The sequence below is a fragment of the Rhinatrema bivittatum genome, chromosome 8 (assembly GCF_901001135.1).
Source record: "Rhinatrema bivittatum chromosome 8, aRhiBiv1.1, whole genome shotgun sequence".
In the NCBI taxonomy this organism is placed as follows: domain Eukaryota; kingdom Metazoa; phylum Chordata; class Amphibia; order Gymnophiona; family Rhinatrematidae; genus Rhinatrema; species Rhinatrema bivittatum.
In genome coordinates this window covers 145,567,133-145,579,413 of record NC_042622.1, presented here as the reverse complement: position 1 = coordinate 145,579,413, position 12,281 = coordinate 145,567,133, and the positions used below count along the sequence as shown (strand labels likewise).

At 51.0% G+C, this 12,281-nt stretch overlaps 1 protein-coding gene and 1 long non-coding RNA gene across 3 annotated transcripts in view; both read left to right on the top strand.

Moving 5' to 3' along the window:
* Positions 1 to 347: 347 nt before the first annotated feature.
* LOC115096472 lies at positions 348 to 3,268 on the top strand. The gene is made up of 3 exons (XR_003858083.1): positions 348 to 760; positions 1,737 to 1,879; positions 2,864 to 3,268. It is a non-coding gene; the product is annotated as an uncharacterized LOC115096472 (long non-coding RNA).
* A 7,450-nt stretch (positions 3,269 to 10,718) lies between these two features.
* LOC115096470 (EH domain-containing protein 1-like) overlaps positions 10,719 to 12,281 on the top strand; it is an 82,625-nt gene continuing 81,062 nt past the window's right edge. For both annotated transcript variants that reach the window (XM_029611114.1, XM_029611115.1), the window contains exon 1: positions 10,719 to 11,307. In XM_029611114.1, the coding sequence (XP_029466974.1) occupies positions 10,904 to 11,307 (404 nt within the window). In that variant the 5' untranslated portion in view covers positions 10,719 to 10,903. The remainder of the gene's footprint in view (positions 11,308 to 12,281) is intronic.

Sequence of the window (12,281 nt, the reverse complement as noted above, 5' to 3'; positions counted from 1 at the left end):
TCCTTTTATATTAGACAGAATGGAAAGTCACCTGTGCGTGTTACAGGAAGTTCAGCCAGCAGGCCCTATAAAAGGGGCTCAGAAACTGCAGGAAGTTCAGCCATGCTCCTGGGATGCAGCACAACGCCAGAGGCTACACTGGAGGCACTTCAGATTAGAGATGAGGACTGCTACAGTATACCCTCCCTTTAGCCTCTGTTGGTGTGCACTTAAAAACGAGGAGAAAACCTTACAAGAAGGGCCAGTTCCCACCTTGTTTTTGTCTAATGTGCACTCCCAGAACCTTTTAGATCACCATGTAGTTCAGCTGCAGCAAAACAGAGAAAAACTGTAATCAAGTTAAAAAGCTATATTCTTTATTGGAGGACTCCAATTTTCATGTTAGAAGTAAGAAGGAAGCAGCTGAAACCTGATTCCATTGTGGCTTCAATCAACAACCATTCAGCGCCCTCTGTATTGCACGAGAGTTAATTCACAGCATCAGACTTTAGAAAAAGAAAAGCGGTTTCACTATGCTCCTAGAACATCTGCTCTGACATTTCCTGAAAGTATCTCTGTGCAGAACTCTATGGAGGAAAAGCATGACAAAGAAAACTATTCAGTTCCAGAGATACCAGTTTTATTAACTGTTCCTTGTGTTTCAGCTTCTCCTATGACCAATTTGACCTTTGATTTCCCCAGGTTACTGGACACACCTGCCTGCATTCCATCCCCAGCTCTGGTTGACTTACCTGTAGAATCAGTGCTTGTTCTAGAAGTGGTAAGATTCTGTTCTACTGCCTCTGGGGTTTCTACTCTGTTAATACTGGAAGCCTGCCTTGAAGCCTGAAATTCCAGCTGTGCCTATTTATAAGCTTATTGGAGCTCAAGCCTCCATGTTGGTAACTTGCACTTTTTCTGCCAGAAGCCTGGTTCAGCCTGCTTTAAGTCTGACCATGTAAAGGAAGTTTTAAAGATTACTTCATGAGTATAGCTTACTTCCAGCCCAGATCTTGTAGTAGAGTCTCAGTCTACCAGAGCAACTACCTACCCAGAGCCTAATTTTGAAACAAACGTTTTCCTAAGATCAAATCCTGTGTTACACTCCATCTCAGAATGTATTTTCCTCTTGTGTAAAAACCCTCTTGCCTGAAAAGGAACTAGTACCCAGCATCCAGACCTTGCCCTTAACCTCTGAAGAGAACTCTAACCCTGCTCCAGTTTCTATGCTTGCCTCAGATCCTGTTCTGAATATTCCAGCCCTGCAACCCCAGGTATCCCAGGAGGGGGTCCAGTCTAGTCACGCACCTCAAAGACTCTTAGTCCTCCTTCCTAGTGGGACCCAGGGAAGGAGCGCTTAAGAGGGGGGGTACTGTTGTGTTTCTGCATGTTATGTAGCCTCCCAACCACCAGAGGCCCTCGGGGAGCTGCTCTCACCCTCTATCCAGTATTAGCCACTGTGATCCCATGACTCAGCAGGGGATTTAACCCTTGTCATTGACTCTACTCGGCTCCCTGCTTAGCCCCACATATCTGAATGCTCTATAGCTTTCCAAAGCCTTGTGCTCTGGTTTTGCTCTGTGGCTTTCCAAAGCTTTCTGCTTTTGCCTTGCTCAGAGGCCTCCCTAGGCATTTGCTTTTGCCTTGCTCAGGAGCCTCCTTAGGCTGTTTGGTTATCTGTCTGGTCTAGTCTTTGTCTTGTCTGTCTTGTCCTGTCCCAGTATCCAGCTATTGTTCCTGACCCAGTCTTGTTTCAGTTCCAGTCCTGCTCCAGTGTCCCAGCCTGCCTCAGGGTGACATGTCTCCCTGCACCCAGTTCTAGACTCCAGTTCCACACCTGCCTTTGGTTCCAGCCTTACCTCGGCTCCAGTCCAGCCTGACCTCAGTCTTCAGCCCCTGTGTAAGACCTGCCAGCCTCCAGAACCCAAGGGCTCAACCTGCAGGGGGAGGTGGCTGGTATAGGCCAGATTCTCTAGCTTAGTTTTGTCTTGCCCTGTAGCTCTGGACTGTACCTGTGGAGGTTCCCCAATCTAGTTGGGTCCTCAATCACAAGAGGTTCCTCCAGAACTTTGAGGTGAACTGTACCCCAGGTAAATGAAGTCTTATTTGAAAAAACGATGAGCAAGTTTGGCTGTTGAGGGCAGTGAAGGTAAAGAATGAAGTGTGGTCTATGATGACCCAGATAACATACCTGCATATAATCCACCTTGAAATTCCAAAAAGTGGAATATAAAAAAATGTTAATAAATACAGCTTTCTGATGTTAGAAAGTCTGTATATGAAGTTAGTGTATATATGAGGCCATAGCTTACCCGAGACTGGTAGAGTTTGGAGAAGACCCCATGGGTGCTAGTGAAATGGCTTGTTGCGAGCACAGGTAGGGCATGTATCCACATATCCCCTGATGTCCTGGGCCATCCGGGGCCACCAGTATTGGTGTGAGATCAACTTCATAGTCTTCCGGAACCCTTGGTGTATGCCCAGCCTAGAGTCTTAGCCCCACTTGAGGGCTTTCTCTCTAAGGTGTGTAAGTAATATCGTCTTGCCAACAGGAATGGAGAAATCGGTTGTAGTGAGAATCTTAGCTAGGTCCAAGATGAACTTTGGGTTCAGTGATGGTACAAGAGTGGTCAAATGAGCGAGACAGGACATCTTCCCTGGCATTCTTCTCAGCAGGATGGAAGTCTAATCTGCTGATGAAGAAAGACCACAGAGTCTGGTGGGGGTGGAGCCTCTTGGCCTCCTGAAGTTAGAGAAGATTTTTAATGATCAGTCATAATGGTGAAGGGGTGTTTGACTCCTTCTAAAAGATGGTGCTGTTCTTTGAGAGTGACCTTGATAGCCAGAAGTTCCTGGTCCCCAATGATATAATTTTTCTCAACAGGTGAGAATCTTATGGAGAAAAAGGAACAAAACCAAAGTTTTACATTAAGTGCTGCCTGCGAAAGAACTGTTCCGGCACCAATGGAAGAGGCATCCGCCTCGAGGAAGAAGGGCAGATCCGGGTCCTGGTACTGAAGGAAGGATGCGTATTCAAAGACCCCTTTGAGTTGCTCAAAGACCCAGACTATATCCTTGGGCTGGTCTTTAGGGCATGCCCCTTTGTGGGTGAGGGCCATGAGAGGGGCTGTAAGCGAAGAGTAGTGGGGAATGAATTGGCAATAGTAATTTGTGAACCCCAGAAAATGTTTCAGAGCTTTAAGTCCCATGGGTTGGGGTCAGGGCTGAGATGTAAAAAGGGTAATTCTGACTGTTCAAATGAACATATTTCCAGTTTTGCATAAAGCCTCTTTTTTCAAAACCACTGGCGCTGTGCAAGTGTGAGAGAAGAGTAGGATATCATCCAGGTATACCAGGACACACATCTGCAGGTTATCTCTAAGCACATTGCTTATGAAGTTCTGAAACATCACAGGCATTGGAAAGTCCAAATGGCATGACTAGATATTCATAATGTCCATCCTTCATGTTAAATGTGGTCTTCCATTCGTCCCCCTCCTTAATCCTTATTAGGTTATAAGCGCCACGAAGGTCCAATTTGGTGAAGATCTTGGCACCTTGAATGCAGTCAAACAATTCAGAGATGAAAGGTAGCAGATATTTATTCTTGATTGTAATGGAATTCAGACCAATGTAGTCAATGCAGGGTTTAAGGGACCTGTCCTTCTTGCTGACAAAGAAAAATCCTGCTCATGCAGGCGATGAGGATGGGCTGATAAAACCCCATTACAGTTTTTCCCTGATATATTCAGACATCATCTGGGTTTCTGGCACTGACAGCAGGTATACCCTTCCAATAGGCAGCATTTTCTCAGGTTGGAGGTCAATGGGGCATTCATACATCCAGGAAGGCCACATAGGTCTGAGGAAGGCCGGAAGCTATCGCAAGATCCGAGAGTGCAATGATTGTAGGTGGGACAACAGAATGGAAGCAATGCTGGACGCTGTAGAGGCTCCAAGACTGGATGCAACAGTTTAGGTGTCATGTTGCTGAAGCAAGGGTAAGCCCAGTATCAGTAGGCTGACAGACTTTAGAAGAAAATAAAATGAGATTTGTTTGTGATGCAGGAAACCCACCCTGAAGGTTATGGGTCGGGTAACAGCTGTGATAGTCCTGGGCAGCAGTTCCCCCATAAACCGAAGAGATGGTGCGTGGTCTGTGCAGCTTCTCCATGGGAATGGCGGGACAATGTACCACGCTTTCTTTGATGAAATTCCCTGCCATCCCCCGCATCAAGAAAGGTTTTGGCGAGGATAACTTCAGTGCCCATTTAAAGATGAACAGACAGGACAGTCTGAGAAAGGGAAGTATTTCCAGGGTTACCTAGAACTGCCTCCCAGCCAACCCTAGGCATTGAAGATTTAATCTGGTGCACTGGGGCAACACAATAGAGGCCCAGATTTTGAAGCTGGCATTGACATCTTTCTTCTGTCAAACGAGAGTGACCCAATTACATAAGTTCCTCCTGAGTGGATGGAGGGCTAGGATCTTTTGCTGGATCCTACGGAGGGTACTAGAATCTGGGAGCCAGACACAATGCTCCGTAGGAATAAACCTGCTCCTGGGCCCTCTCATAGAAATGGACATCAGTCTTGATGCAGAAGGAAATCAGCACATCAAAGGATGTAGGAAATTCTCACCCAGTGAGTTTGTCCTGCCAGAATTCGGCGGTTAAGCTGTCTTCATTCCACCATAGCTTGGCAGCCAAGGTCCAAAACTGAATCATGCAATGTCCCACCATTTGAGATCCCTGGCAGAGATGCAGGAGGGTCATCCACAGAAGAAGAGGATTGGCCTGGTTCCTTGAAGATCCTATGGAAGTAATTAGGAATTTGGCTAGCTTGCTTAGCATTGAGTCGTTCTGCTCCCATAATGGGGATGCCCAGGCCAGCGCCTGCCCGGAGAGGAGGGAGATAATGTAGGTTCCCTGTACGTACCAGGATCAGTCCAGACGGTGGGTTATGTCCCCCGTCCAGCAGATGGAGTCAGAGCAAACTTCGGAGGGTGCTAGCATATAAGCTCGTGCACCCTCCCTAGATCCTCAGTATTTCTCTGACTCCAGCAGATGCAAGTAGGGGAACCTGGTGCTTCCCCTGTTCGGTGGACATCCTCCATACACACATTCTCTTTTCATTTTTCCCTCAGGTTGGATCAAGCTAGTTCAAAGAGTAGTTGAAAAAATTTTTTTCAGTGATTCTCTGTCTCTGGCTCCTCGGAGCCCTCCCCCTTGCCAGCAGGGCTGTGTCGTCAGCCTTCTTCCTCCTCTCCCTTGCCTGTCCTCGACTGGGGGTAAGTTGTTTGGTCTGTGGGGTTTGTTTCCTTACAGGTTTAGTTCTCTTATTGGAGTAGGGGATGGATGCTAGTGGAGCCAGCCCCTCCCCACCTCGCCGCGGTCTAGTCCCCCTCTCGGCCCCGCGACGTGACATTCCCCGGGGCTGACGCAGTAGGGAAGGTTCATTCCCCTACTGCTCTCTTCGGGGGCTTACAGAGTCGAGCGGAGGTGGTCTGATCCTGCTCCCGCGGCGCTTCCCGGCTTCCGGCTTCCTGCGCTTGTTGTCACTCCCCCGGGCCCACATCATGCCACGTCTCGCCCGATGTCCGTCCTGCGGCGGCCTGGGGTCAAAAGGATCGCGGGAGGGGCTTTGTCTCAGGTGTCTCCCTGGTGGGGAGAGCAGCCCAGCGTCCCCGCCGATTTCGCTGCCGTGTTCTTCGGAGCGCCGCGAGCCTTGGGGGCCGGCCTCGCCCCCTCCTTCGGCGGGAGCGGCAGCCATCTTGGAGTTGGAGGACTGCACGTTTTCGGGGACAGAGGGAGCGCAGGAGGATTTTGCGGACTCGTCACTGCCGACTCTGGATCCGGCCCCAGCCCTACCCTCTTCGGAGCCTCCAAGGGACCCCGTCATGCGCCCCCCCCCCCCCGGGCCCCTCCACATTTTTGGCTGAGTTTGTTGTGCTCATGCACAATGCCTATCTGCAGAGCATGCAACAGCTGAGGGGCCCGGTCTTGGATCCACCTCCCTGTAAGATCCCTCGCCTGGCGGAGGCAGCGGTTGCAGTTCCCGGACCCTCGGGGGGGGGGGGGGGTCCAGAGTGCATTTTGCCCTCCCCCCGGGAGGGGGAGGGGCCCCACTCCTGGACCCGGGGGAAGACCCGGCCTCGCCTCAGGCAGACGACCCCCTCCTGCCTTCTCATCTGGACTGTGACGATCCTCGTGTTCTCCGGATCTTTCGTAAAGAAGAGCTGGTGGATCTCATTCCCCACGTTCTGCAGGAGTTGGACCTCAACCCTCCTGTCGAGCCACCAGGGCCCCCGGCTCCTACCGTCGTTTCGTCCAGTAAGAAGGGGGACCCGTTACTGGCAGGCCTGCGTCTCCTGTCTCGGACTTTCCCAATCCATGATTCTTTTCTACAGCTCCTGGTGAGAGAGTGGGATACCCTAGAGGCCTCCCTCTGGGTTGGCAGCGCAATGGACAAGCTCTACCCCCTCCCAGAGGATTTTCTGGACCTCCTCAAGGTACCAAAGGTGGACTCAGCGGTCACTAAAAGGACCACGATCCCTGTCACGGGGGGCATGGCTCTCCGTGACCTGCAGGATAGAAAGCTGGTCTTTGAGGTTTCGGCGCTGGGAGTCCACGCAGCAATCTGCGGCTTGCTCACCCAGAGGGCTGGCCTCCGGTGGGTGCAGCAGCTCCTCACCTCTCAGCAATTGCCGCTGGAGGAAGCGGCCCAAGCGGATCGGCTGGAAGCCGTAATTGCCTACGGGGCTGATGCTCTCCACGACCTTCTGCGAGTTTTAGCGAGGACCATGGTCTCCGCGGTCTCTGCCAGACGTCTCCTATGGCTCCGCAACTGGGCGGCGGACTCTTCTTCCAAATCCAGCTTGGGCTCCCTCCCATTCAAGGGCAGGTTCCTCTTTGGCGATGACCTGGACCAGATTATCAAGTCACTAGGGGAAAATGCAGTACATTGACTCCTCGAGGACCGTCAGCGGTCGTATCGTCTGTCCTCTTCCTTCAGGAGTCGTCCCCGCACCCAGCGCCGCTATCGGGGCGCCAGACAGCAGGGACCCCGGACACCTTCCTCCAGGTCTCAGTCGTGGCCCCGTCCCTTTCGTGGCCGCAGATCCCCTAGGGAGGGTTTGACGCAGGGAGCCTCGTCCAAGCCTTCCCAATGATGCCAGGCCTGCCCACTCCCCGTTACCCCGGATCGGGGGCCGCATCTCTCTCTTCTACGGGGAGTGGGCCAACATCACCACGGATCAGTGGGTCCTGGATATTCTAAGACACGGCTACGCGTTGGAGTTTGCACGCATCCCAAGAGACCGGTTCATCTTCTCGCCCTGCGGCTCCAGTCACAAGCGCCTGGGGGTGCAACAGACCCTAGACAGGCTCCTGGACCTTGGGGCCATCTCGCCCGTCCCCTCCGGAGAGGTGGGCTCGGGCCACTATTCGATTTACTTCGTGGTACCCAAGAAGGACGGAGCTTTTTGACCCATCCTGGACCTCAAAGAAGTCAACAAGGCTCTTCGGATATCCCGCTTTCGCATGGATCTGACAGAGGCCTATCTGCACATACCGGAAGTTCCTTCGCTTCAAGATCCTGAACCAACATTTCCAATTCCAGGCCCTTCCCTTCGGGCTGGCGACCGCCCCCAGGACCTTCACGAAGATCATGGTGGTAGTGGCAGCCGCGTTAAGGCGGGAGGGGATCTTGGTCCACCCCTACCTGGACGATTGGCTCATGCGGGCAAAGACCTTCTCACAGGGGCAGGCTGCAGTCGACAGGGTCGTCTGTCTCCTTCAGTCCCTCGGCTGGGTGGTGAATTTCAACAAGAGCAGTCTCCGACCTTCTCAGTGCTTGGACTTCCTGGGAGCCCGTTTCGACACGGCTCAAGGCAAAGTCTTCCTGCGTCCAGACAAAGCGCAAGCCCTTCGAGAACAGATTCAGCATCTCGCTGCTCTTCCAGAACCCACGTCTTGGGATTATCTACAGAAATTGGGATCCATGGCCTTTGCAATAGATCTGGTCCTGTGGGCATTTGCACACTTGCGTCCCTTGCAGACAGCCCTACTATCTCGGTGGAAACCAGTGTCACAGGACTATCAGGTCGTCCTCCCTCTCCCCCCGACCGCCAGGAACAGCTTGCGTTGGTGGCTGGACCCGTGGAACCTGGCTCAAGGCTCCCCTCTCGAGATTCCGGATTGGGTGGTGGTCACCACCAATGCCAGTCTGACCGGCTGGGGAGCAGTCTGTCAACAGAGCTCTGCGCAGGGGCAGTGGACAAAGGAACAAGCCTCCTGGCCGATCAATCGTTTGGAGACCAGAGCGGTTTGTCTGGCACTCATGCATTTTCTCCCCCTACTAAGGAACCGGGCGTTTCGAGTCCTTTCGGACAACGCAACCACCGTGGCCTACATCAACCGCCAAGGTGGCACCAAAAGCCGGCAGGTGGCTCTCGATGCCGCTCGCCTGATGGCCTGGGCAGAGCGTTTCCTCACACGTCTGGCAGCCTCTCACATTGCCGGGGTGGACAACATCCAAGCGGACTACCTGATCCGGCAGATTCTGGACCCCGGGGAATGGGCCCTCTCCGATGAGGCGATGCTACTCATCATCCGTCGCTGGGGGACTCTGTCGATGGATCTCATGGCAATGCGCCTCAATGCCAAGGCCCCCTCGATTCTTCAGTCGAAGGCGGGAACATAGCGCAGAAGGCGTGGACGCCCTGGTTCTTCCCTGGCCGACCCGGCTCCTCCTCTATGTTTTTCCACCGTGGCCCCTACTGGGCAAGGTTCTAAGGCGAATAGAGACCCATCAAGGGACAGTCATCCTGGTGGCCTCCGGAGTGGTCACGGCGCCCGTGGTTTGCGGATCTGCTCAACATCGCGGTGGACGGCCCCCTACGTCTCTCCCATCTTCCTCGACTCCTTCATCAGGGTCCAGTATTTTCCGACCAGGCAGAACACTTCTGCCTTCTGTCTTGCGGCCTGGCTTTTGAAAGGCGGGGACTCCAGCGCAAGGGCTACTCTGCCTCAGTTGTGCATGGGGTAACTTGCTGGTGTGGCGGTTACTACCCTTAACCAATAATCTTTCATATGGTTGATACAACTCCAATATTGCTCTCTGCTCCAATACTCCTCTGTGCTTTAACAGTGCTTTAACAGTAGGGGGAAAAGAAAAAAAGGGGAATCGGATTCAGACAGCAACCAACAAGGACACTAAATTTTAAGATCTGGGAAAACAAATAAGATTGGAGGTAACTTGCTGATGTGGCTGTTACTACCCTTAACCAATAAGCCTGATACCTTTGATGCTACCATAAGTTTGCTGGGCAGACTGGATGGACCATTTGGTCCTTTTCTGCCATCATTTCTGTTTCTATGTTTCAATAAATAATCTCTTAATTTTACCTTCATTATGCCCCCTTTACCCCTTGGAGCAATTCATCGACCAGCAGAGGGACAGAAAAGAAAAGCACTGGAGGCAGAGTCCTTCATTCCTCACTCCCACCAACCCCCAACTCCAAGCGGAGCAACTCACTAGTTATGGTAGCCTGAACCGCAGCCACTCTGCTCAGAGTGGCAGCGGGCCATGCAAGGTTACAGGCTATATCTCTATATGCCAACCAATAGGCCTGGGACTCAGCAGAATAAAACTAGCAGCAGTTCAGATACTCGAGTTGCAGGCTGGCACTATCCTTCCCCACTGGGCCCTGCTGTCCTGGCCATGTCATTCAAATCATTGAATTCCTCACCTAAAGTCAGCAATGTCTTGTGCATGGTTTTTTCACTTTGATGGTCCTCTGGAGTCCCTGCAGCTCTTGGTGACTGTGAGTAGTGCCTTATCATCGCCATTAATTAGGTCTCATGCTTCCCTTGCCTGCAGTGTAGCACAGCATGACTTGCGATCAGCTGGACATGCTGCTGCAGGCCACCTGCACAGAATCAGGAAATGTCAGGAGTTTAGGCTTCCCAAGTGTGAGTGCAGGAGACTTGGCGGGTCTGCGTCATTGGCCTATGGGTTGTTCTTATGTGTTCAATAAAGATAATTTGTTGATGAAAAAAACCCATAAAGCAGCTCTGCAATCCTCTTGGTGGGGTGTGTTCTAAGAAACTCCCAGACAGCCAATCAGAACCCAGCCAGTATGACGTATCATTACCTCTATAATCAGTAAAGCTTCCTTTCAAAAAAAAAAAGGAAAGGTAGCTTTTCCCCACCTGGTAAGCAGAGGGCATGCTGCTCCCCGGGGTTGGCTGCAGTCGGTGTTGTCAAGCAGCAGTGGTGGTTAGTGGCAGCCGCGGCAGTGTTGGTGATGTACACGTGGCCTCGGGGTTCTTTAAACATTCCCACCCTTGGTAACATTCTAAACTGTTAGCTGTTATTATTCATTTTATTTTTAGGTTTTCTGTCCTGTTGGCAGTGGTAAAGGGGGAGGGGTGAAGCCAGGGGTAAATAAAGGGTTAATGAAAGGGTTTGCAGGGAATTATTAAGGGCAGGGTTTCAGAGCACAGGTAGATTAGGGGTGTTGGGGAGGTATTCTAGGGAGGAGAGGCGTGTTAATTCAGGAAAGGTTTGAAATCAAGTTGGGAAGGGTAAAGGAAAACTTTTGTTTGTGTGTGTGGTGGGGGATAGTTTTTCAGGGGACAGTGGGTTGCTAAAGGAGTAATTAAGATGGAATAGGGATTTTGTTTGTGGGGGGGGGGGGGGGGGAAGTTCTGAGGAACCCATGGGGTGATGACAGTGGGTGTCATTGAAGACAGCTAACTAAGATATCTTTGAGATGGTAATTGAAGAGTGGTTGATGGCATAATATTGCTTAGAGGGGGCTGAAGTTGAATATAGTATAGTAATTGGTGGCGGGGAGTTTGTCAAGATATTGAGGGAGTGAAGCAGGTGACCCTAGGGTTACTTTGTAGGTGCTGGCACCATGTTCAACTGGGTCAATAGTGATATGTGGCGCAAGAAGGAACCGGAGCTCTTCCAGACAGTGGCCGATGGGCTGCGGAAGCTGTATACCCACAAACTGTTTCCTCTAGAGGAGTACTACCGCTTCCATGACTTCCACTCTCCTGCCCTGGAGGAGGCTGACTTTGACAATAAACCCATGGTGCTATTAGTGGGGCAGTATTCCACCGGCAAAACCACCTTCATCCGCCACCTGATGGAGCAGGACTTCCCCGGCATGCGCATCGGACCCGAGCCCACCACCGACTCCTTCATTGCTGTTATGCATGGGGATGTGGAGGGTGTGGTGCCAGGCAATGCACTCGTGGTGGATCCCAAGAAGCCTTTCCGCAAGCTCAATGCCTTCGGCAATGCCTTCCTCAACAGGTACTCCTGGTGTTAGCATATATGCCTTCCCTTCTTTCACTCCCAAGCTCGCATCCCTAACCCTTATGTATTAGTATTTTCTGTACTCATCACTGGTCCACTATCTCATGTTATCTTTCTGTAAGCTCAGTGTCTTGCTCTGTGGATGCTTTGCTACATATGACCCCACCTCCCTTCACCAAACCTTCATCTCTGACTTCTAGATAGGCTTCAGCTTTGTTTCTATCCTTAATCTATATTTCCCATTCCTACTCTCAGATCTCAGTTTTGCCTTTCACCTCTCACTGTCCCATCACCCTAAGAAACCTTCCTCCAAACCTTTGGAAACAACTTTCTCAGCATATCTTGGCTTCTCCTTTTCAGACTTGCCAAGCTCTTGCAGAGCTCTCCATCCCAACCTTCACCCTTTCTAGTGCCCTCATCTATTTGCTGAAGGAGTAATTAAGGTAGAAAAGGGAAAGAAAACAAAGGCTTGGATATTTAACCAAAACTTTCCGTAACTGCAATGACTTTGATTACTGCAACCAGATAGCAACAAAGACTCATTTTATGACTTGACTATTGAATTCTCTTCTGAACTGTGCCCTTCACCCTTTAGAATCCCGGCTCCCCCTTTTAACTTTCCCCTGCATCAGGTGCCTCCTTCTATCCATTCCCCATTTCTAGTGCTTCTTCTATCCCCCGACTTAGCACATCTTTCAACTCCCTCCTCCCAAGGCAGCTAGCAGTCCTGACTACCACTTTGCCTTGTGTCCCCTTTAGTTATTCTCTGTAGTCTACACCTTTTCAAACTCCCTTACACCCTTCCTGGATTTTCCCTGTGCTTAACACCCTCTCTCGCTCTTCCTGAAATTTCCTTATGTTTTGTATAAATCTAAGTGTTAATCTATAAGAATTCTATAAATTGATTGTAATCTGCCTTGAGACCAGTTTGGTTAAGGCAGAATATAAAATGTTTATAAATAAATACATAC